The sequence below is a fragment of the Microcaecilia unicolor genome, chromosome 6, assembly GCF_901765095.1.
Source record: "Microcaecilia unicolor chromosome 6, aMicUni1.1, whole genome shotgun sequence".
Lineage (NCBI taxonomy): Eukaryota > Metazoa > Chordata > Amphibia > Gymnophiona > Siphonopidae > Microcaecilia > Microcaecilia unicolor.
The window spans coordinates 159,205,123-159,227,947 of NC_044036.1; the positions used below are offsets into that span (position 1 = coordinate 159,205,123).

The 22,825-nt window shown below is 43.0% G+C and overlaps 1 protein-coding gene across 1 annotated transcript in view; it reads left to right on the forward strand.

The window, feature by feature from the left end:
• ERC2 (ELKS/RAB6-interacting/CAST family member 2) overlaps positions 1-22,825 on the forward strand; it is a 692,745-nt gene that overhangs the window by 504,388 nt on the left and 165,532 nt on the right. Inside the window, 1 exon segment of the mRNA XM_030206769.1 lies at positions 4,312-4,472. Coding sequence (XP_030062629.1) covers positions 4,312-4,472 — 161 coding nt within the window.

The following is a 22,825-nucleotide window of genomic DNA, read 5'->3' on the forward strand; positions in this document are numbered from 1 at the left end:
GGGATCATGTCGGCGGCACATTGGGGAGGGATTTAAGCATTCCCAAAACTTGGACATTTTTCTGCCATAATGGAAAAAAGCAAAAATGTCCAGGGCTTAAAGCTAGACATTTTGGTCTAGACTTGTCACAGTCATGAATAAGTAACCAAAAGGTGCCCTAAATGACCAGGAGGGGCATTTTTGAACAGGGACACAGATCTCTAAGGGCGCCCATCTCTGAAGACGTCCCCGCGAAGGGACAGGGCATCCCATATTATCGAAACAAGATGGGCGTCCATCTTGGGCCTTTGGTCTGCCTGCCTGAATTGCACTGCACCCACTAAAAATTGCTCCAGGGACCTGCATATTGCTGTGATGGAGTTGGGTATGACATCTGAGGCTGGCATAGAGGCTGGAAAAAATGTTTTTAAATTTTTTTTTAGGATGGGAGTGGGTTGGTGACCACTGGGGGAGTAAGGGGAGGTAATCCCTGATTCTCTCTGGTGGTCATCTGGTCAGTTTGGGCACCTTTTCAAGGCTTCGTCATGAAATAAGTTGGACCAAGTTGGCCAAATGCTCGTCAGGGACGCCCTTCTTTTTTCCATTATCGGCCGAGGACTCACTTCTCTTAACTATGCCCCTATCCCGCCTTCGGTACACTGCCAACACGCCCCTGTGAACTTTGGTCATCCCCGCGACGGACTGCAGTTGAGGGCGCCCAAAATCGGCTTTCGATTATGCTGATTTGTGCGACCCTGAGAGAAGGACGCCCATCTCCCGATTTGTATCGGAAGATGGGCGTCCTTCTCTTTCGATTATGCCGCTGCCGGTGACCACTGGCGGAATTAAAGCCAATACAGGAAGCCACACAGTAGAGCTGTTCACCGATCGCCCATCATATGGCTTCTACCGTGAAATTAATGAGATAATATGCTATGGTTATGCAGTAATCAATGAATATGCAAATTGTTACCATGTTAAAAACAGGGCAGTAATCTGCAGCTCATTGCAAAAATGGCCTATTGGCTCACACACTGACAGGAACCAATATCAATACTAATACCAATATGCTCTTATATTTCTCAAAAATCATTTAAGTTCTATGCGGATTATGTAGGAAGAATCCAGACAATCATTGAAGAAAGACAAAGCAAATACATTTCAAATCAATCTGTGTTAAACATTTTTTAAAAAGAAAAGCCTTCAAATGCTTTTTAAATAAATCATATTTTGTAAGTGTTCTTATTTGAATAGGAAGAGCATTCCATACATGTGCAGCTAAGTAAGCAAAGCTGGATGAAAAAGCAACCTTAGAATGAAGACCCTTTGGATGAGGGAATTTCAGCAATAATGGCTTACTAGCCATAACTGACCTAATTAAATATGGAAGTCCGATTAACCCTAGCATATAAGATGGAGAATTTCCATATAATATGTTGAAAATCATAATTTAAACGGAATGTGAGCTTCTACAGGGAGCCAATGCAATGTTCTTAAAATAGGTGTCACTCTCTCAGGTTTATGGGCCCACAAAGTTAATCAAGCAGCTGTATTTGAACACTGAATTTTCTTCAATAGAAATGTTGAACAACCTAAGTCAACACTATTGCAATATATCCCATACTGTATTTGTTCACACCAGGGTCTTTAACCACCTCTCCGGTACTATGTAAGCCACTTTGAACCTACTAATAGGTGGGAAAATGTGGGATACAAATGTAACTAACTAACTAACTAACTAATAAATAATAAATAAATAGTCTAGCTGACCAAGAATAAGACTCTTCACAACTATTCTGAAAGCCATTGGATCTAAACAATTTTAATCCTCCTTAATTTTCACCAAAGCATTTATTTGTTTTTCTAGACTTAATATGCTTGTTAATATAACTTGCCAAATTTTCAGACTGTAGGTACTTAGGTATGTAAATGCTGGTATTCTATAAATTGCTTGCACTACTGTAAGGCACACCCCTGACCTACCCCATGCCTGTCCTAGGTCCATGCCCCCTAGTAGCTGCAAGGAACAGATTTTACATGCTTAATTTATAGAAGACTGACTAGTGGTATTTACAGTCATAACTGCTAATTAATGCCAAGTAGTTCCAATCAACACTAATTATAACCACTAATTAGTTGTTAATGTCAATTAGCAGCCAATTAAACAATTAATTTACATGCATAACTGACACTATTCTATAACGTGTGCGAACTGTATAGAATTAGGGGGATAACATCTTAATTTAGACCATCAATATTTTGCAGGTTATACTTTGTTTTATTTGTAAATGTCATTACATATGTATATATCTATGCGTATATAGCAGCATTTACACATCTATATTGCAGACATGTGTAATTACCTATTTCAGAAAGGCGCTATTTGCTCTTGGATATCCACTATGTACAGATTTCAAGGGAGGGGTGTGTGGGCTGGACTAAAATCTGTAAACACATTCCCCATTTCAACCCCCCAAATGCTGTATATCATGCCTTAATTTCAGCATGGAAATTGAAGCGTATTCTACAACATATCCAGCGACCCTCCTCTCCTCTGCCCTTCATCCACCCATGTCCAGTGACCCTTCTCTCCCCCTGCCCTGCATGCACCCAGCGACCCTCCCCTGCCCTGCATGCACCCATACCCAGTGACCCTCCTCTCCCCTGCCCTCCATCCACCCAATCCAGCAGTGACCCTCCTCTCCCCTGCCCTCCATCCACCCATGCCCAGCGACGACCCTTCTCTCCCCTCCATGATCCACCCATGCCCAGCGACTCCCTAGTTCTCTCCCCTGCCACCCCCCTCCCGAGTTGTTAATAGAATTCTCCTCCCTCCCTCCCGTCACCGATCTGACTCCTTTAATTCTTCGGGGCAGGCAGTCTTGCCTGCCCACTGCAAGCACTGACTCAGTCCCCCGCTGGCGCTGCCGGTTCGCGCTTCAAAATGGCCGCCGACACTTACAAGGGCGAAGTCTCGCAAGGCCGCCTCTGGAAGTCTCGGCGGCCATTTTTAAAGCGCAAACCTGCAGCGCCAGCAGGGGAGAGTCAGCACTTACAAGCGGGCAGGCAAGACTGCCTATCCCGAAGAATTCTTTAGGTCGGTGATGTGAGGGAAGAGGGAGGGAGGGAGGAGAGCCGGCTCGCAGGTTTCAACAACCGGCTCGCAAGAGCCGAGCAAAGTTAACAAGCGGCTCTTGCGAGCCGGCTCCAGCACACCACTGCCTGCAGGTATTTTAGAAAAGGCTCTGTGTCAGCAGAACCATTTCTAAACTACCATCAGAACTGAGTGCGTCCAAACGTGGGCGTCTCAATTTTAATCTCTACATTCAACATAATAAAGGACTCATAAGTTCTAAGCAAAAGAGAGTTTTGAGATGATTCTGAATTTTTAGGTATAACTTTTAGGTATAACTTGTCTGGAATGTTTTTACGTTTGGGGAGCGTGCCAGGTGCCCTTGACCTGGATTGGCCACTGTCGGTGACAGGATGCTGGGCTAGATGGACCTTTGGTCTTTCCCAGTATGGCACTACTTATGTACTTATGTACTTATGTACTTAGACATGTTTATATAGTTTACATAGTTAATGCATACATCATATTATGTCTCTGTTATTTGAATTTCAGTGCCGTTAAATCTGTATATTTTGGATGCTGTTTCATGGTAGTCTTATTATTAGGTTTCAATTTGCTGTTTTCAAGTTTTCCTCTTTCACTGAATTTATGTTTATACTAGTTTATTTTACTGTTGTTATGCTGTCAATAAAATTGTAAGTTTGATGTTAAACTGTACCGCTTTGGGTGAATCTCTTAATAAAAGCAGTTAATAAATCCCAATAAATAAATAGATAGTACCTAATGGATATGATCTGTGTCTTTGCAGACTGTGTCAAATATCTAATGTACTATGTATTGCTGAGAATTCTTATTTAAGTTATTGAGTAACATGACAAAATGGATCCCTTGCACAGTAGATCCCATGTTTTGTCAATAATTGAAGGTAAAGGATAGTTTATATTAAATCTTCTATACCAGGGGTTCTCAACCCAGTCCTTGGGACACACCAAGCCAGTCTGGTTTTCAAGATAACCAAAATGAATATTCAAGAGATAAATTTGCATGCACCACCTCCATTGTATGCAAATCTGTCTCATTCACATTCATTGTGGGTGTCCTGAAAACCTGAGTGGCTGTGTCCCGAAGACTGGGTTGAGAATCCCTGTTCTATACTAATCCTTTTCTGTCTTTGTCTGGCTATCATGGGCTGTAATGAAGAAACATAAAGCTGCATTCAGTGTAGGAAATTGGAACAATAAACGATTTGTGCTTTCCAGGTGGAAGAACTGATGAATGCTCTGGAGAAGACAAGGCAAGAGCTGGATTCTACCAAAGCCCGCCTCGCTTCAACACAACAGTCTCTAGCTGAGAAAGAGGCACACCTCACCACTCTACGAGTGGAACGGAGAAAACAGCTTGAAGAAATCCTGGAAATGAAGTAAGTGGGGTTTGTGTTTATTTTATTTATTTATTTTGACATTTATACCCCACTTTATCCTGAACATACTCTGTTCAATGTGGCTTACACAGGCAAAGTTTACAATATCATAGCACTGATGGCCAGTTACAATGTAACACACTCTATCAATGGGTAGAAACCTCTCAAAGAGGAATGTTTTTTCAGTCTTTTATGAAATACCAAGTAATCAGGCTGACCCTTGATTGCCATTGGCACTGAGTTCCACCACTTAGCACTTTGGTATCTAAAGTCTGTGGAGTGAACAGACTTATAGCACACTCTTGCAATCTGGAAGATGACGTCTAAGGTAGTCTCTAGAACCAGAGGTTATATTGCTTAGGAGAATAGTTATGAAGGGCTGCATGTAACCTGGTGTCATGCCATATAATGTTTGAAAGACAAACCCACAGTGTCATAACTCATAAAATACTGCACTGTAATAATATCACAAAAATGTTGTTATGAAATGTACATACAGATATGTGTTCATTCATATACAATAGAGGGACCATCATAAATCTTAATGGATTGTCTTTAATCCCAACAGGGAACCTCTCTCTCAAACTGTAATCGTTGCACATATCCATTAAGCATCGTTTTTCCACTTGAATAAATATTTAAACAACTTGTGCTTATAAGTGTACTTATTTGAAAAAAGCAGCAACTTGCCCAGGTCCCGACATGGACTGTGTTTCGCCTAATGGCTGCCTCAGGAGACCCAAAGTTCAAAATTCGAAAGGAGGGCATGCTCAGTAATCTCAGACATTCAGATCATTTAAGCTCTCTGAAACTCCATGCTTCAACACTTTCAAAATAACAACATTTTTGTGATATTATTACAGTGCAATACTGTGGGGTTGTTTATGAAGTGGGATTGCGGTATCGCTTGCAGTAAGGCTTTCACATCATAAGACATAAGCATCGCCACACTGGGACAGACCAAAGGTCCATCTAGCCCAGCATCCTGTCTCCGACAGTGGCCAATCCAGGTCATAATCACCCGAAAAGATGCAAAGCATTTTGTACTGCTTGTCCCAGGAATAGTGGATTTTTCCCTACACCCATTTAATAACATTCTATGGCCTTTTCCTTCAGGAAGCCGTCCAAACCTTTCTTAAACTCTGCTAAGCTAACCGCCTTAACCACATTCTCCGGCAACGAATTCCAGAGTCGAATTATGCGCTGAGTAAAGAAAAATTTTCTCTTATTTGTTTTAAACTTATTGCACTCCAGCTTCATCGCATGCCCTCTTGTCCTAGTATTTTTGGAAAGCGTAAACAGACGCTCCATATCTATCTTTTCCACATCCTTTTGGCTGTTGAAGATTGGGAGACTTCAGAATGGTAAAAACTCTTTCCAAAGAGAAGGGGAATAGGGAATAGCTGCATTTGATAGGTGGTGGTCTTAGTGTTGGGCAGATATGGGTTTCTAAGCACTAGTCTATAAAAGGCACATACCCTTTATATATGTAGTGCCAATTCTTATGCCTAACTTTAGGTGCCAGACTTGCGCCTGCTAAACCTGGTGTAAATGTTGGCGCCCAAATTAGGAGTGCTGAGGCAGTATTCTGTAACTGCATGTGCAACTTTTCAGAATGCCCTGACATGCTCATGGCCACACCCCCTTTTGAGATACATTCTAGTAGAGTAGGCGCTATGCCTTATAGCAGTGATGGCGAACCTTTCAGAGACCGAGTGCCCAAACAGCAACCCAAAATCTAATTATTTATCGCGAAGTGCCGGTACTCATTATGGGCGGGGTCACCACATATGACTCCACCCCTATGATAGCCACACCCCCTTACACCAGCCATGCCGCATATAAACAGACATCATTGAAAATATTATACTAGTATAGGAGAAAAAAATAACATGATTTTCTTTCATTATAAATCATTTCTGTAAGTTGTTATAGCTCAAGTATACCCAGTGCAAAATAAGACAGCAGATGTAAATTCTCAAATTGGACATATTCCAAACACTAAAATGAAAATAAAATGATTTTTTTCTACCTTTGTTGTCTGGTGACTTTGTTTTTCTATCCATATTGGTCCTAGTCGCTGATTCTGCTGCTCTCTATCTGTTCTCTTAACTCCGTTTCCAGGGCTTCCTTTCCATTTATTTCTTTACTTTCCTCCTTTCTTCTTCATTTCTTGCCTCCATTTATTTCTTTACTTTCCTCCTTTTTTCATTTCTTGCCCTCCATCCATGTCTAGCAACCCTCCTCTCCCCTCCAGCCACAAATGTCCAGCCACCCTCCTGTCCCCTCCAGCCACCCTCCTCTCCTCTCCAGCCACCCATGTCCAGCCACCCTCCTCTCCTCCCTGCCCTCCCTCCTTCCCACCCAGCACCCAGCATCAGGCCGCCAGCCCTCCCACCCAGCATCAGGCCTCCCACCCAGCACTAGGCCTCCCTCCCACCCAGCACCCAGCAGCACCCAGCATCAGGCCTCCCTCCCACCCACCCAGCACCCAGCAGCACCCAACACCAGGCCTCCCTCCCAGCACTAAGCATTAGGCCTCCCACCCACCCAGCAGCATCCAGCATCAGGCCTCCCTCCCTCCCAACCACCCACCCAGCATCAGGCCTCCCTCCCAACCACCCACGCACCCAGCAGCACCCAGCATCAAGCCTCCCTCCCTCCCACCCAGCACCCAGCAGCACCCAACACCAGGCCTCCCTCCCAGCACTAAGCATTAGGCCTCCCACCCACCCAGCAGCACCCAGCACCAAGCCTCCCTCCCTCCCACCCACTCAGCACCCAGCAGCACCCAGCATCAGGCCTCCCTCCCTCCCTCTCTCCTAACCACCCACCCACCCAGCGTCAGGCCTACCTCCCTCCCACCCAGCACCAGGCCAACCTCCCTCCCTCCCATCAAGCGTCACGCTGCTTGCCCTCGCTCCCTCCCACTTCCAAACAAGCATCAGCCCGCCTGTCCTTCCTCCATCCCTCCCAGCACCATGGCCCCCTCCTCCTCCTCCTGTGCAATTGAAAAAACATACCGGGTTAAGGCAGCGTCGGCAGCGGCAATGAAAAGTGTAGTCTTCACTCGGCGCGCTTCCCTTCTGTCTTACTCTCAAGCTCTGGTCCCGCCCTCATAGGCGGGACCAGAGCTTGAGAGGGAGACAGAAGGGAAGCACGCTGCCGCCGAGTGAAGACTACGCTTTTCGTTGCCGCTGCCGACGCTGCCTTAAAGGTACGTTTTTTCAATTGCAGAGGAGGAGGGGGTGGTGCTGGGAGGGAGGGAGGACAGGCGGGCTGATGCTTGTTTGGAAGAGGGAGGGAGCGAGGGCAAGCGGTGTGGTGCTTGGTGGGAGGGAGGGAGGCCGGCCTGGTACTCAGTCGAAGGGAGGGAGGGGGAGTGGGCGGAGCGGACCAGCGACTGGTGCGCGTGCCAAGGGAGAGGGCTCTGCGTGCCCTCTCTGGCATGCGTGCCATAGGTTCGCCATCACCGCCTTATAGAATAGCATGCAGCCAAATACATGTGCAAATTTTAATGAGTGCTGTAGGCATTAACTTAATAATTGGTTTCATTTTGTATTAAGAGTCAGTCTTGTATGTGTAGAAGGAGAATATTTCTTATGTGACCACAGGAATATATGCAGCATGTAAATAATTCTAAATAAATATTTTTCTGTGTTCACATTTTGCTGAATATCCAAAAACAAGTTTCGCTTCAATCTGGCTTACAGTTAACAGGAGAAATTACAGTAATGTTTTACAATTACAAAACAGTATATAGAACATCAGTAACACATATAATTAACTATAATATTTCTTGAAAAGGTAGGTTTTTAATTTTCTGAACTGAAGAGAGTTTGTAATGCTTCTTGTGTCCTCGGGAATTGAATTTCACCATTTAGAACCCAGATAACTAAATCTAGCCATATAGAAGGACTTCTAGATGGTCCAATTTTCAAAAGTATATGTGTAAATGAAAATTCTACCCGAACCCAACCCCAATGAATGCTTCTGCTTGCCATAAGTAAAAGAACCTACATGCAAGATAGATAATTTCACTTTTATGTACATGAGGTGCAGAATTTTCAAGAAAGCCATTTCCAGGCATAAAGGACTAGATTCTATATATCACGTCTAAAATTTTGGTGCCAAAATGAAATTTTGCCTAAGTATATTCTATAAAGTACGCCTTAATTTAGGCATACTTTATAGAATAAACCTAAATTTCCACGTGGTGTATAGAAGATGCCGAGCAACCATGACAGCTCCTAATTCTAGTTGTGGCCATTTACACCAAGTAAAAGTTGGTATAAATACCGATGCTTATAGTCTCTAACCCTGCGCTTAGTTTTCCGGAATGTTCACCACTTGCCCATTCTACGCCCATAGCCATGCCTCCTTTTCAGCCGCGCGCATTGGAAGTTACGCACAACACTTTGTAGAATACACTTAGCTGGTAGTGCGCATAAATTCTAATTAATGCCAATTAGTGCTGATAATTGCTTTTAACTAATTAAGTTATGCACATTGTTATGGAATATGCTTCGATTTCTGCGTGGAAATCTTGGCGTGATATATAGAATCCAGTGTGCTAGCCATGGAAGTGGGTTTGAAAATTACTTTCCTTCTGTCAAGTTGTTAATTTATACATTGAAATTGCAACAGTGAAAGAGAGGCATAGTCAACCTTTGGAAGAACACAAACTCTCCAGAGGTACCATGACCCGAATTATGGAACGTGTTTTTCTATATGGGTTGTGGTAGGGGTTGGGGGGGGGGGTGTATTGCAGCAGAAGTGTGCACCTATTTTACAAAAAGGAATTTCTGTACATTAATGTGGTTTCCAAAATTACTTCCGGAATGTTCTTGCACAAAGTTGCACTTGCTTTTCAGGTTCACACAGATGTCTATTTGCTTGTGTTTTATAATAGATGGCTATAAGTTCTAACACCATCCAAATTTTTTCCCTGAGAATGCCTACGTTTATTCCAGGTATTAGTACATACGGAGAGGTTGTCAACGTGTACTTTGTTGTGTACTAGGTAAATTTACGTGTACTAGGTAAATTTATAACAGTCTATTTCTGCACATATGCAGAAATAGCTTATAAATTACCCCTTTAGTGAAGTAATTTCATAAATTATCCATTTGGTGCTGCTTCAGTATTTTCGAACGCATTTTAAACATGCAGTGAGGCAGCCAGCCAAAACATGTGGCATTAACCCTTGTGTTATTCAATTCTGAGTGAATGTGGTTTGGTTTTAGTGACTGCTGGGATATACTATAGTTAGATAGACAGGAACTGTGTATTTAAAGGCTTTCAAGATGATTTCCTTTGCTTACGTTTTGTGAAAGTTCCATACAGAGCTCAGGACGCTAGACTCATCTGGTTGACATTGCAAGATCCATCTTAATTTAGTGAGTATAATCAATTGTCAATTTTCAACCAGCTTCTTCAGTTGCTGTTAAAGGGCTTTGTATACAGTGAGCTATTAGTTGCTCTTAAAGGGCTTTTATACAGTGAGCTATTTTAAGTACAGAGTGAGACAGTATAGTAGTTTAATCTAAGGCATTATCTAACTGGCATTTTGATGTGGAGCTTTCAGTGAGAGGTCACTCATTAGGTAAGTAACTGTTGAAGAGCAGGTTAGATAGGGAATGTGCTCTTGCACCATTTGTTACTGGATTTAATGACACCATTAAAACTGTGAGATATATCTCTAGAGAGACTTTGGAGCCTGCATACCAAAACTTCCACTAAAAAAGTTTAGCATGCACATTAAGGAGGTAAATCTATTAGGAGCCAAGCAGATATAGGGAACATGTGTGTGCGTAAATGCTGCTTCTCTTTAGTCATTTATGCACATATGTGACACATATCCTGGCTATGCTCTGTTCTGTAAGTAGGTCCGTATCTTCAATATTATCCCACCATAAATTTTAACGAGCCCCGAAAACCTCAGTGGTGCCCCTTGCATATATATAGTTTAATGCAAGGATTTATGCACCCACCTCATCATCAGTTTTCAAAGTGTTCAAACGCCAGTTCTGCAATTACTGCAATTCTCTATGACTTCAATGCTGAAAATGTCTTACTTATATAAATCTTATACTGTATCCAATTTAAATTGTGTATCTTATTATAAACTGTACATATCTTAAGCAGAGACTCAGTCAGACTGCTGCATTGGGGGGGGGGGGGGGGGGGGGAATGCAAATGCATGCTGGATAGGGCTCACCATTCCTCCCCAATGGTCTGCAAACCCTAACACCAGCTCCGAGATAGTTTAGGGTTTGCCATGGCCAGCGAGCCAATCTTTGGCGCGCTGGTCACTGATCATTGGGGATGAATAGGTTTAGCGTGCATTTGCATACTACTTGCGCTGGGCCCTGTTATGCATGCATTTGCGTGCTACTTGCATTCAGAGTCTGCGAGCGCATTGTTTCATGCACTCGGGGGCTCTGATCACAGGGCGGTAGCAAATGCAGGCACTAGTATGGCGCTAACAGCCTCTAGCACCTGCATTTGCTTCTAATCATTGGCCCATTAGATAGTGAGCCCTCTAGGGACAGTGCAAAATACCTGCATATAATGTGTATAGTACTGAATTCATCTAGTAGTGCTATAGAAATGATTAATAATAGTAATTTTACATGTAAAACTGGAAGCACCCTGTATATAATTGCCTTTTGTGTGTCCTCTGGGCAAAAATCTATAAAATTAATCTTCTCATGTATTAAGCACATGTTGCTCTTAGTTTGACATATTAATATATGAAAGATCTCACGAATTGGTTGAAATGAAAAAGTAAAAATATATGAATTAATCAGCCATTATAGGACTCAGTTTGTTAAAACTAGGTCATTTGTCTTGTGGTTGTTTACTGAGTAAACTATTCTGCTCAGGCAGTTGATTCTCTCAGAAAAGCATATCGCCTTTTGCTATTTCCCACCTTTTAAATAAAGCAGCTTTTTACCTTGTTATCCCATGCTCTGTTCCAAAGAACAAAGCCTGTACTTAAGTTTCCTCCAATCTTTATGGTGTTAGCAAGTTAGTGTCAAAAGTTTTGGTCAGGGCCTCCCAACAGGCTGTCACTGAAGAACTTTCCCTCCTGGTAGCTTCCCCACCCCCTTCCCCCTTATTGAATAAGCAGGCCACACTACTTCCTAGGAGAATCACAGTTCTATCAATATACTGCTGTTTTGTTTCTACTTAACATAGGTTATGGGTGTATTCCCACCCAATTCCCTCCATTTACCAGCCGGAATTCCATAGATACTAAGAACCTAATGTCCCATGCGTCAAAGAAGGACAGTATATAGGTAACAGATTTCATTTTTCTTTAGAATATATATACTTGGAGGGCAATTTTCTTTGTATGTGTCTTCAAGCATTTTTGTTGGTTTTAAGAACATTTAAAAGATAGGTTACAACAAGAAGAAACATGAGGATGGACCAGAAAAGACAGTTGTACAAGTTCTTCTGAATCCTTCATCAAACTGCATCATAAATATTCACCAGCTAACCTGTTTGGCAAATTGTGTCTTGAAATATAATTACTGTATTCCACTAGTAATAATGGTCTAATTTGCTAGTATCTTTCCAAATAGCGAAAGTCAAAGCAGTGGAGATTGTACCATTAGGCTCCAATTCTTAGGTGTTGTAAATTGTAAATTTAGGTGCTTATTTTCAAGCTAATTAGAGGTTCTTTGAAAGTACAAAATTCAGCCTTTGTTGGTACTGTTATTGGGCACGTTTTCCGGTGGAATCAAGTATGTATGTATGCTGAAAACCCACATTTTCACTGCTGCTTTTAGCTCCTAGCCACAATTGCCCTCCCCTTGTCTCTTCCTTCCTTCTCACCCATTACTTCCCTCACCCATAACTGACTTGTTTGTCTGTATTACTTAGATTGTAAGCTCTTTTGAGCAGGGACTGTCTCTTTGTGTCAGGTGTTCAGTGCTGCGTGCATCTGGTAGCGCTATACAAATGCTAATAATAATAATAATAATATGTATGTATGTATGTATATATGTTTGTGTCAGAAAATGCACAAATATTGAACAAAGGATGCAAACAAGCTAGGGGAGGGATGATCGAGCTGTTACTTTTCTGGTGGTGTTTGGCATCCAAAAAAATAATGGTTCATCTGGTACAACCAAAATGGTATTTTTTGTGTCTCTAGTGAGTTTGCAATCTATGTTGTTGTACCTGTGGCAGTGAAGGTGAAGTGACTTTGTCCAGGCTCACAAGGAGCCCCAGTGGGAATCAAACCTAGCACCTTGGGGTCTCAGTCCACTGCACCTAACCATTAGACCACTCCTGGGAAGCTTAGTGACATCTATCAGTTAAAACTTAGCAATCAGAAGCCCTCTATATATGTCAAAGAGTGTACATTGCTCACACGTGAAGGATGCTTTGCATGTCATGCACTGTAATATGCTGTTTCCTAAATATCTCATACAGTCTTCCAGACTTTGCTCAGAAAGTAAGACGTAACAAAGATTTGGGTTTCCAATCACATTATAAACCATAAAGTTATACTGCTTTGTCACCTGATCTCATAGTAACATAGTAGATGACGGCAGAAAAAGACCTGCATGGTCCATCTAGTCTGCCCAACAAGATAAACTCATATGTGCTACTTCTTGTGTATACCTTACCTTGATTTGTATCTGCCATTTTCAGGACACAGACCGTAGAAGTCTTGCCCAGAACTAGCCCCACCACCCAAACACCAGTGGCTAAGCTTCTGAGGATCCATTCCTTCTGCACAGGATTCCTTTATGTTTATCCCATGCATGCTTGAATTCCGCTACCGTTTTCATCTCCACCACCTCCCGTGGGAGGGCATTCCAAGTATCTACCACTCTCTCTGTGAAAAAATACTTCCTGACATTTTTCTTGAGTCTGCCCCCCTTCACTCTCATATCATGTCCTCTCGTTCTACCACCCTCCCATCTCCGGAAAAGGTTCGTTTGCGGATTAATATCTTTCAAATATTTGAACGTCTGTATCATATCACCCCTGTTTCTCCTTTTCTCCAGGGTATACATGTTCAGGTCTGCAAGTCTCTCCTCATACGTCTTGTAACGCAAATCCCATACCATTCTCGTAGCTTTTCTTTGCACCGCTTCCATTTTTTTTTACATCCTTAGCAAGGTACGGCCTCCAGAACTGAACACAATACTCCAGGTGGGGCCTCACCAACGACTTATACAGGGGCATCAACACCTCTTTTCTTCTGCTGGTCACACCTCTCTCTATACAGCCTAGCAACCTTCTGGCTACAGCCACCGCCTACTTGTCTCTCCCTCTGTTTGCCCTCACCGCATCCTCACCCCACCTCCTCCTATGAGACTGCCGTTGGAATGTTGTTATCTTTCACCTCTATATTTTGATATTGTCATCTTTTGCTCATGCAGTTTTGGCTTGAGGAAGAAGGTTTTGGCCTTCTAAAGCTAGTCCAAAACATGTGATAAGGTCAAGTAAGAGTATCTCTTTTGCTTGGATTAGAGCAGTTTTCTCCACCCCCCCCCCCCCCCAATATTTTTTATATCTGTCTATATTACAGTACAAAGAAGGCTACCCCTTGTCCCCTTTGATACTCAGTCTGACTCACAGTTTTTTGTGTTGTAAAACAGAAAGATAATATTAAAAATATATGCATTTTGATTGTTGCAATTCTCCAAGTCTTGACATGTCTGAGTAGGCATACCCTGAAGGAAGCCACAGCATGATGGCTGAAAGTCAGTTCCATTTACTCAGACACAGTAAGAACCGGTCAGCTGCAATGATCATGATGCCAGCCATGGAATCCTAAAGTATTTGAGAAAATTAGTTTTCATGAGTGTGACCATAGGTGAAGTGAAATGTGTAAATGACGCAACTAAGTTGACTTCTCTTGTCTACTCCAAATATCTTTCTGTGCAACTAATGTGATGAATATATCCATTAATGACAAGTGCTAGTCAGTAAAATCCACATATTTACTACTATTTAGCCTCCAGGTAAATCAAGTGATAAAATATTTTAGTAATTGTAAAAGGTATCATGCAAAATCGCCCACTTGGGTTTTGCATGTGAAATTAAAAAGGCTAAAAAATTAATATTAAGTTTAGGGTTGTTCACTACAAAGCTGCACTGCATCATACTAAGTCTTATCTGAACTCTGTCTAGATTTGCTTAAAACATTCTTTTTTTCAATTGTATGTCAAGCATTGTTGCTCATTGATCAAATAATGTGATGAGTTGCTGGGAGCAGCAGGGCCTCTGAGTTTGGAAGAATGATCAGCAAAATAAATGACTTAAAGAGCAGTAACAGGAAGGGGGAAAAAAGCACTAAAATCCTTTTTTATAGAAGGAGGAGAAAGAAAAGATGACTGAATTATGCCATAGCCTACTGAAAGTCTTCTGCAATAATTCCTAATAGACCTTGGTGACACCTAGGTCAGAGCTGATCAACTGCTGGCTCCCGTGTGGCCAGAACAGGAACAAACTGATTATGATTTTACCAGATGTTTCTGCCTGTTCAAAAAAGTGAAGAGACAGTTGTGTTTTCATACACTGCATGCTTCTCAGTATAAAATTAGAATATTAGTATGGATATATAAATGTGGAGTAGAGAGCTGCATGGGAACGAGGTTATTGGGAGCCCCTGCTCCACTCAGGCTACTCCCCTGAAAGCACCTATAGGTCATATAAATCCAATGTAATTATGTGTTGGGGGTAATTCTATAACCGTTTGCCTATATTTAAGCAGCTATTCCAATACATAAAGTGGGTACTTGCCAGCCATAGACCTGGTATAAGTGTATTCACCCAAATGCTGGAGATACTCACATAATTGTGAGTCCTGCTTTTGCTCCACCTACCTGTGAAATCCATTCTCTGGAAATTATGGGCTAGGTTTAGTAAATGGCATCCAAATTTGGGCTCTGGATAAAATCAGCATTCAAGGGCATTCCAGGATGAGTGCCCTTGTGTAAATCCTGGTGTAAATCCTGTCATTTGGGCGTTGCATTCGTGGTGTTCTGTAAAACTGCATAAAATGTTCCTTGCTGTTTTGGGTACAAGTCAGGTTAAAATTGACTTTGAAATTCTCTGTGTAGGAAGTTTTGCAGTAACTTTTATGGGGGGAAGGGATAGCCAAGATTCTAAACCATACCTCTAAGGAAAAAAAACCAGTCTTTAGCTGACAAGCTGATTGGTTGAGTGAGGTCAGGTGTTCCTCTAGTGGGGATGAGTTGCCAGGGAGACTGCTGAGTGAACTGAAGACCAGAGCAGGGAATGACTGGGATAGAAACGTATGCTGAGTGTGTGAAGTGTGGGAAATGAAGGTATATTTTATGTGTTTAAAGTGAAATCAGTAACATTGAAAAAAGGGTACTTTGATATTGAAAGTGAGCTGAATGAATGTTCCAGTATAGCCCTGAATTTCCAGAGATAAGTAATTTACCATTTTAGGGTGAGAGAGGCTTTGATTTGTGGTGGGAATTGTACTAAATGAGAAAGCCTATAAGGGTATCAGGAAAAGGTATGTAAGGATTTTAACTGTGACACAGGGGAAAGACTGAAGGTGAATCTGTGATTTGAAGAAAATTGCTAGCAGGCAGTGTCTGTGTGGAAGGTGTGTTTTGTGCATATGTTCTGAGTTCAGTACAAGGTTTGTCAGGTGGCAGATTAAGCCCTGCTTTTGGATGAGAGTGCTGTATTTTCCAGATTGATCTGATAGCTGTGCAGGGAAATTTTATGTTTATATGTGAAGTCTGTGAGATGAAATGTTGAATCACCATTTGAATATGGAATGGGTTACTGTGTGAGATCTCTGAATGCAGTGTGAAGCCTGCTGGATTTTAGAACAGGGAATCAACAGTGAGAAATAGGTTTTGTAGTGAGAAAACCTTTAATTTATTTTATTTCAATTAGAGAGTGTGGCCACCGTATTGAGAACTGATTAATTGTCACCAGAGTGGAGTCAGTTCCTGAACAAGCAGGGAGTTTTAAGGGCTTTTCCTCCATTTATTTTCTTTATAAGTGAGGTTTTAGGAAGAAGAATTCTGTAGATCATCCGCTGAAGGATTTCTAGATGAGCTCCAACGCAAGAAAGACATCATCTAAGTAAATTCAACTACAGCTAAGTGACATTGCCAAGGGTGGTGAACGGAATATATTATTTTTTTCACAACATTTTAAGGGAAAACAAAGGAACAGACCATCAGATATTAAAAATCCATGAGATCCCTGCAAAAACACCAATAGTGCACACAAAGAGACCAATTTTTACATCAGGAAAGAGAATAACCACAAATATCTGATTTTGATAAAAGACAATTTAAATACTTTTCTGAAAAGGTTCTTTTCTGCCTTTTTAGGTGAGACTTGCGGACCTGAACATGTGTGCCCTGGAGGAGGGAAGAAACAGGGGTGATATGATACAGACGTTCAAAAGTTTGAAGGGTATTGGTCCGCGGGCGAACCTTTTCCGGAGGTGGGGGGGCGGTGGAGCGAGAGGACATGATGTGGGCGTGGGGGGGGCAGACTCTGGGGGAATGTCGGGAGGTGTTTTTTCACGGAGAGAGTGGTGGATGCTTGGGGTGCCCTCCCGCGGGAGGTGGTGGAGATGAAGGCGGTGGCGAACTTCGGGTATGCGTGGGATAAACATGGGGGAGTCCTGTGCAGAGGGAGTGGATCCTCAGAAGCTTGGCCGAGATTGGGAGGCGAGGCTGGTGTTTGGGTGGTGGGGCTAGTTCTGGGCAAGACTTCTACGGTCTGTGTCCTGAAAATGGCAGATACAAATCAAGGTAAGGTATACACAAGAAGTAGCACATATGAGTTTATCTTGTTGGGCATAGATGGACCGTGCAGGTCTTTTTCTGCCGTCATCTACTATGTTACATGTAGTTCTACATTTGAATGTTGAATATGTTATTGCAATTCTGTTAAGCCTCACACTAATTGTGAATTTGAGTTTATTTGAATGAAAATTTGCTTGCATTTGTATTCAATAAAGAAAAAGATAATTTGTAAATCTGAAGGTGCAGTTCTTCCAGTTCAGGAACAAATCCTAAATTTAGCTTCTTTTCCTCCTTTATTCTTTGAGAGTAAAGGACAAGGTTAGTTTATTTGTTCCACTCCCTCGGCTGTGAGTGTGTGTTCCCTGGATATTCGCCATGACTACAACCATCAGGTATCTGGGAGCACATCACTACAGTCCAGCCGAGAGGGGTGGTAACAGTAGGCGCGGGTTTTGGGATTGCACCAATCCATTTTTCAGCGTGCCTGTAGAAAAGGCCTTTTTTTAAATTTTGGACGAAAACGGATGTGCGGCAAAATCAAAATTGCTAGGCATCCAGTTTGGGTCTGAGACCTTACCGCCAGCCATTGACCTAGTGGTAAAGACTCACGCGGTAACCGGGCGGTAATGACATATGTGCGTCAAGTGCCTCTTGATGTGCATCCAATACGCGCGTCCAAAAATAAAAATTAGTTTTGGACATGCGTATTGGACGCACGCCAAAAATGAAATTACTGCAAGAGCCATGCGGTGGTCGTGTGGTAACTCTATTTTGGCGCTCGTTGGGCATGCATAGACGCTTACGTGGCTTAGTAAAAGGGTCCTTAAGTGCCCGAGTTCCATTATAGTAGAGTGAGCTGCAATTGACACAACCTAACATTCAGGTGAGCACCTAAATGTGGCAGGTACCCACTTAAATTACAGTATTCTGCAAGTCACGTGCGTACGTGGGAGCCCCAAATATGACCCATCCATGCTCCGCCCCCTGTATATGCCACCTCCTTGCAAATATGAGCTGTGCAAGTTAAGCAAGCATTTGCAGACGTTTTGCAGTTTCATGCATATTTGCCATTATTGTAAACTAGTAAAACAGGCCTGTACCTGACACAAATGAAACGGGCACTAGCAAGGTTTTCTTCGGAGTGTGTATGTTTGAGAGAGTATGTGTGAGATTGACTGTGCGTGAGAGAGAGAGGGTGAATGTGCTAGTGTGTGTGTGTGTGACAGAGAGAGAGTGAGACTGCTGGGTGTGAGTGTGTCTCCTCTGTCCCCCCTCCAGCCACCCAGCGATTCACCTCTCTCCCCTGCTCCCCCTCCAGCCACCCAGCGATTCTACTTTTTCCCTTGCCCCCCTCCAGCCACCCACCGTTGCTCTTCTCTCCCCTGCCCCACCTCCAGCCACCCAGCGAGTCTCCTCTGTTCCCTGCCCGCTCCAGCCACCCAGCGATTGTCCTCTCTCCCCTGCCCCCTCCAGCCACCCAGCGATTGTCCTATCTCCCCTGCCCCCCCTCCAGCCACCCAGCGATTCTCCTGTGTCCCCTGCCCCCACTCCAGCCACCCAGCGATTCTCCTTTTTCCCTTGCTCCCCCTCCAGCCACCCAGCGAATCTCCTCTCTCCCCTGCCCCCCCCAGCCACCCAGCGATTCTCCTGTGTCCCCTGCCCCCCTCCAGCCACCCAGCGATTGTCCTATCTCCCCTGCCCCCCCCAGCCACTCCTTCACTTTAATCTGCATATATTAAATTCCCCCCATGTGCTACAGAAAAGCACCAAGCACATCCTATATAATAAAACGCACCTCCAATAGGTTACAGCTAACCTTTTTTGCTCTTGTTTTTTATAACCTTTTTCCATTAAGATATATATTTCTATACTTTTTGTCTATATTTGTAGATTGTCAGGGCAATTTTGTAACTGGGCATCATATTTAAGTGTCCCGAGGGTGAACAGTAGGAATCCATTCTTAACAAACCGTAGGCGCCTAGGTTCCATTATAGAATACTAGTACAATCCAGTATCAGAATGTCTAACAGCTCTCTAACCTAGGCACCCACATCCTATTTAATAAAACGCACCTCCAACGTTCTGAAGCCGAGAAAGTGAAGCCTTCAAGCCTTAAAGCATTCCTGCAACGTTACGGAACTAACGTTGGAGGTGCGTTTTATTATATAGGATGCCTATTGATTAAACTGCATTAGGTGTTTAATGTGCTCATGGCAACTTAACAATTAATGCAATGTAAATCCTTTATTAAACTGCTAACGTGGAAGGAACATGGAATGGGCGAGGGACTTCAGTTAATTTGCATATAGTTACTATGCATTATTTATTAATTGGGCAGATAGCGCCAAACGTTAAATTCTGCAGCAATATGATTGTGAGTTTGGAGGAAAGTGGGTGGTCCTCCTTGTTTCTCTATGCTTTGCTTTGGGAACACAACTTGCATTTACTCCTGCTTCACAACAGAAAAAAATAGGTGACTGAACAAAATCTGGAGGTCTTAGGTTTGAAGAGAGCAGGATTGCCTTCCAAGCTCAAAGAGCAGTGTAGATAAAGCAGGCTTCCATATTTGTAAATTTTGGTGATGGAAAGCCAGACGTACTGGGAGGCAGAAGAAAATTTTTAAAAATTTTCCTGACATGGAATGCAAGTCCTTCAACCACTGCTGTTCAAACGATGTGCATGACGTTCAGTCATCAGACAGAGAGGCGCTACCTGCTTGGAAAGACCCTATTCTAAAAAGATAACATTGATAAAAGGAGGTAAAAGGAGCCCTTCCACTTCAGTGAAGTGACTGATATAAATAAAATTATGGACTATCCTAAAAATAAATGGTACATTTATTTTAGTATGGTCCACTGACATTAACTACAAGCTGGTAGAGAAGCTGCTTAGCTGAGTAAATTTGTATGTGAACGGTGAGTATTTTGAAACATGCTCACTGTTTGAGTTTAATCATTTTTTTTTTTTTTGCTATGTTCTTTAATCTGTCTGAATTTACTGAGGGACCTGTTTACTAACCTGTGTTAGCTATTAGCACAGCAGTTAACACATGCTAATGGTTAATGTGGCACCTTTAGCAGTTAAGTTACAGTAATTTCTGTGTTAATAGAAGGTGGTAGAACTAGAGTAGAGAGCTGCACGGCTTCCGTCCCCGCGGGAATCCCGCGGAACCCGTGGGATTCCCGCGGGGACGGAGGCAGATCCTGCGGGGTTCCCGCGGGGATGGAACCAGTTCTGCGGGGTTCCCGCGGGGACGGAGGCAGTTCCTGCGGGGTTCCCGCGGGGATGGAACCAGTTCTGTGGGCTTCCCGTGGAAGTGTAAGCTGCACCTGCACCAGCCTCTCATCTACCGAATACCAATTTATTTGAGTGCTGTCTCCTCCTCCTCTTCTTCCTTGCTTTAACAGCATAAATATGGAAAGTCTTCCATTAAGGAGGTGGTAGAGTCACAAATGATGACGGAATTCAAAAAGGCGTGGGATGAACACAGAGGATCTCTAATTAGAAAATGGATGTTATATAAAAGCTAACCTTAAATGGCTGCATGTGTGTGGATATGTCAAGTGACACTTAGATGGCGACTCTGGCTGTGATGAACTAGAGCTGATACCTGGCAGACTTCTATGTTCTGTGTCTCATACAAGGCAATCTGGTGTAGGATGGGCTGGAAAGGGCTTAGACACACTCGTTGATTTAATGATGAATTGATCATGAGTGTGACTATTGGCAGAGTGGATGGACCGTTCAGGTCTATTTGCTGTCACTTACTATGTTACTATTAATCCTCTTTGCTCCCAGGCTGGTGCACAGACCTCAGCTCTGACACAGGCATGAGAATCAGATGTCACCTGACCTACTGGCGCGTGCATGTGGCGGCCTCGCAGCACACACTGCCAGTGAATCTGAGACAAATCTTACATGTGCACACCAGAGTGTTCCAAGTTCCAACTTCCATTCCTTCCTTGCTTACAGTGCTGTGGCTCAAATCCAGAAAGGGAGCTGACTGGAACTTTCTTTTATGTACTATTACATTCTTACGGGGATGGGTGGGGATGGGTTAAATTTTTGCGGGGACGGGTGGGGACGGGTTGGGATGGTTTAAATTTTTGCGGGGATGGGTGGGGATGGGTAAGATTCCAGCGGGGATGGGTGGGGACGGGTAAGATTCCAGCAGGGACGGGCGGGGATGGGTAGGATTTCTGTCCCCGTGCAACTCTCTAAACTAGAGGACATGAATTGAGTGCTCTGGATTGTGTCCCTTCATCAGTCCCTGTTAAACAGCTTTCCCTGTTTCCTTTAGGGTATAGAGGAGTGGCCTAGTGGTTAGGGTGATGGACTTTAGTCCTGAGGAACTGAGTTCAATTCCCACTTCAGGCACAGGCAGCTCCTTGTGACTCTGGGCAAGTTGCTTAACCCTCCATTGTTGCCCCAGGTACAAATAAGTACCTGTATACAATATGTAAGCCACATTGAGCCTTCCATGAGTGGGAAAGCACAGGGTACAAATGTAACAAAAAAATATTCCTGTAGAAAAAACTTCCCATGTTTTGGGTATTATTTTTTTATTTGGCCTTCGAAGCACAAATTAATAGTGTAATGAAGAGAATATTTTTTAAATTAAGGCAATTAAGATTAATTTGATGCTTTTCTTATATTTTTCTAATATTTTGCTTTGTTGATACAGGCATTTGTATTGTCGAAGTTGGATTACTGCAATTCAGTTTTGTATGATTGCCCTAGGAACAATTGACTTGATTACAATTGCTGCAAAGCACTGCTGCTAAATTGATTTTTGGGTATCACAAGTACAATAGAGTGACACCATTGTTGATTGAGCTTCATTGGCTACCAGTTAAGGCCAGGATTGTGTATAAATTAGTATGCCTGGTCTTTAAATGGTCTGGGCTCTGTTCATCTATATCAGGGGTAGGCAACTCCGGTCCTCGAGAGCCCGCAGGCAGGTCAGGTTTTCAGGATATCCACAATGAATATGCAGGAGATAGATTTGCAAGCACTGCCTCCATGGTATGCAAATCTATCTCCTGCATATTCATTGTGGATATCCTGAAAACCTGACCTGCCTGCGGCTATGGAGGACCGGAGTTGCCTACCCCTGATCTATATGATTTGTTGAACCATTCAGCTTTTTTCCAGACATCTAGAATTAAGGCTAGTAATCTCCTTATATATCCAGCAGTTAGATATATAACATCAAAATGTAACCATGAATGTTCATATTCATATCAGGCCACTTGCTTTTGGAATTCTTTGCCATTAGATCTAAGACAAGAAAGCTCCTATGGTTTATTTCACAAGAATTTGAAAACATTTTTATTTCATGAATATTTAGTAGCAAATGCTGAATAAGTGATTTGGAGGGGCATAATCGAACGGCGCTGGCCAAATAGATGGCCGGCCATCTTCGGGGCCGGCTCCGCAAAGGGGCGGAGCCAACCGTATTTTCGAAATACGGTTGGGGCCGGCTAAATCTCAACATTTAGGTCAAATGTTGAGATCGCTGGGTTTACAGATGGCCGGCTTTGGTTTTCAGCCATAATGGAAACCGGGCTCAGC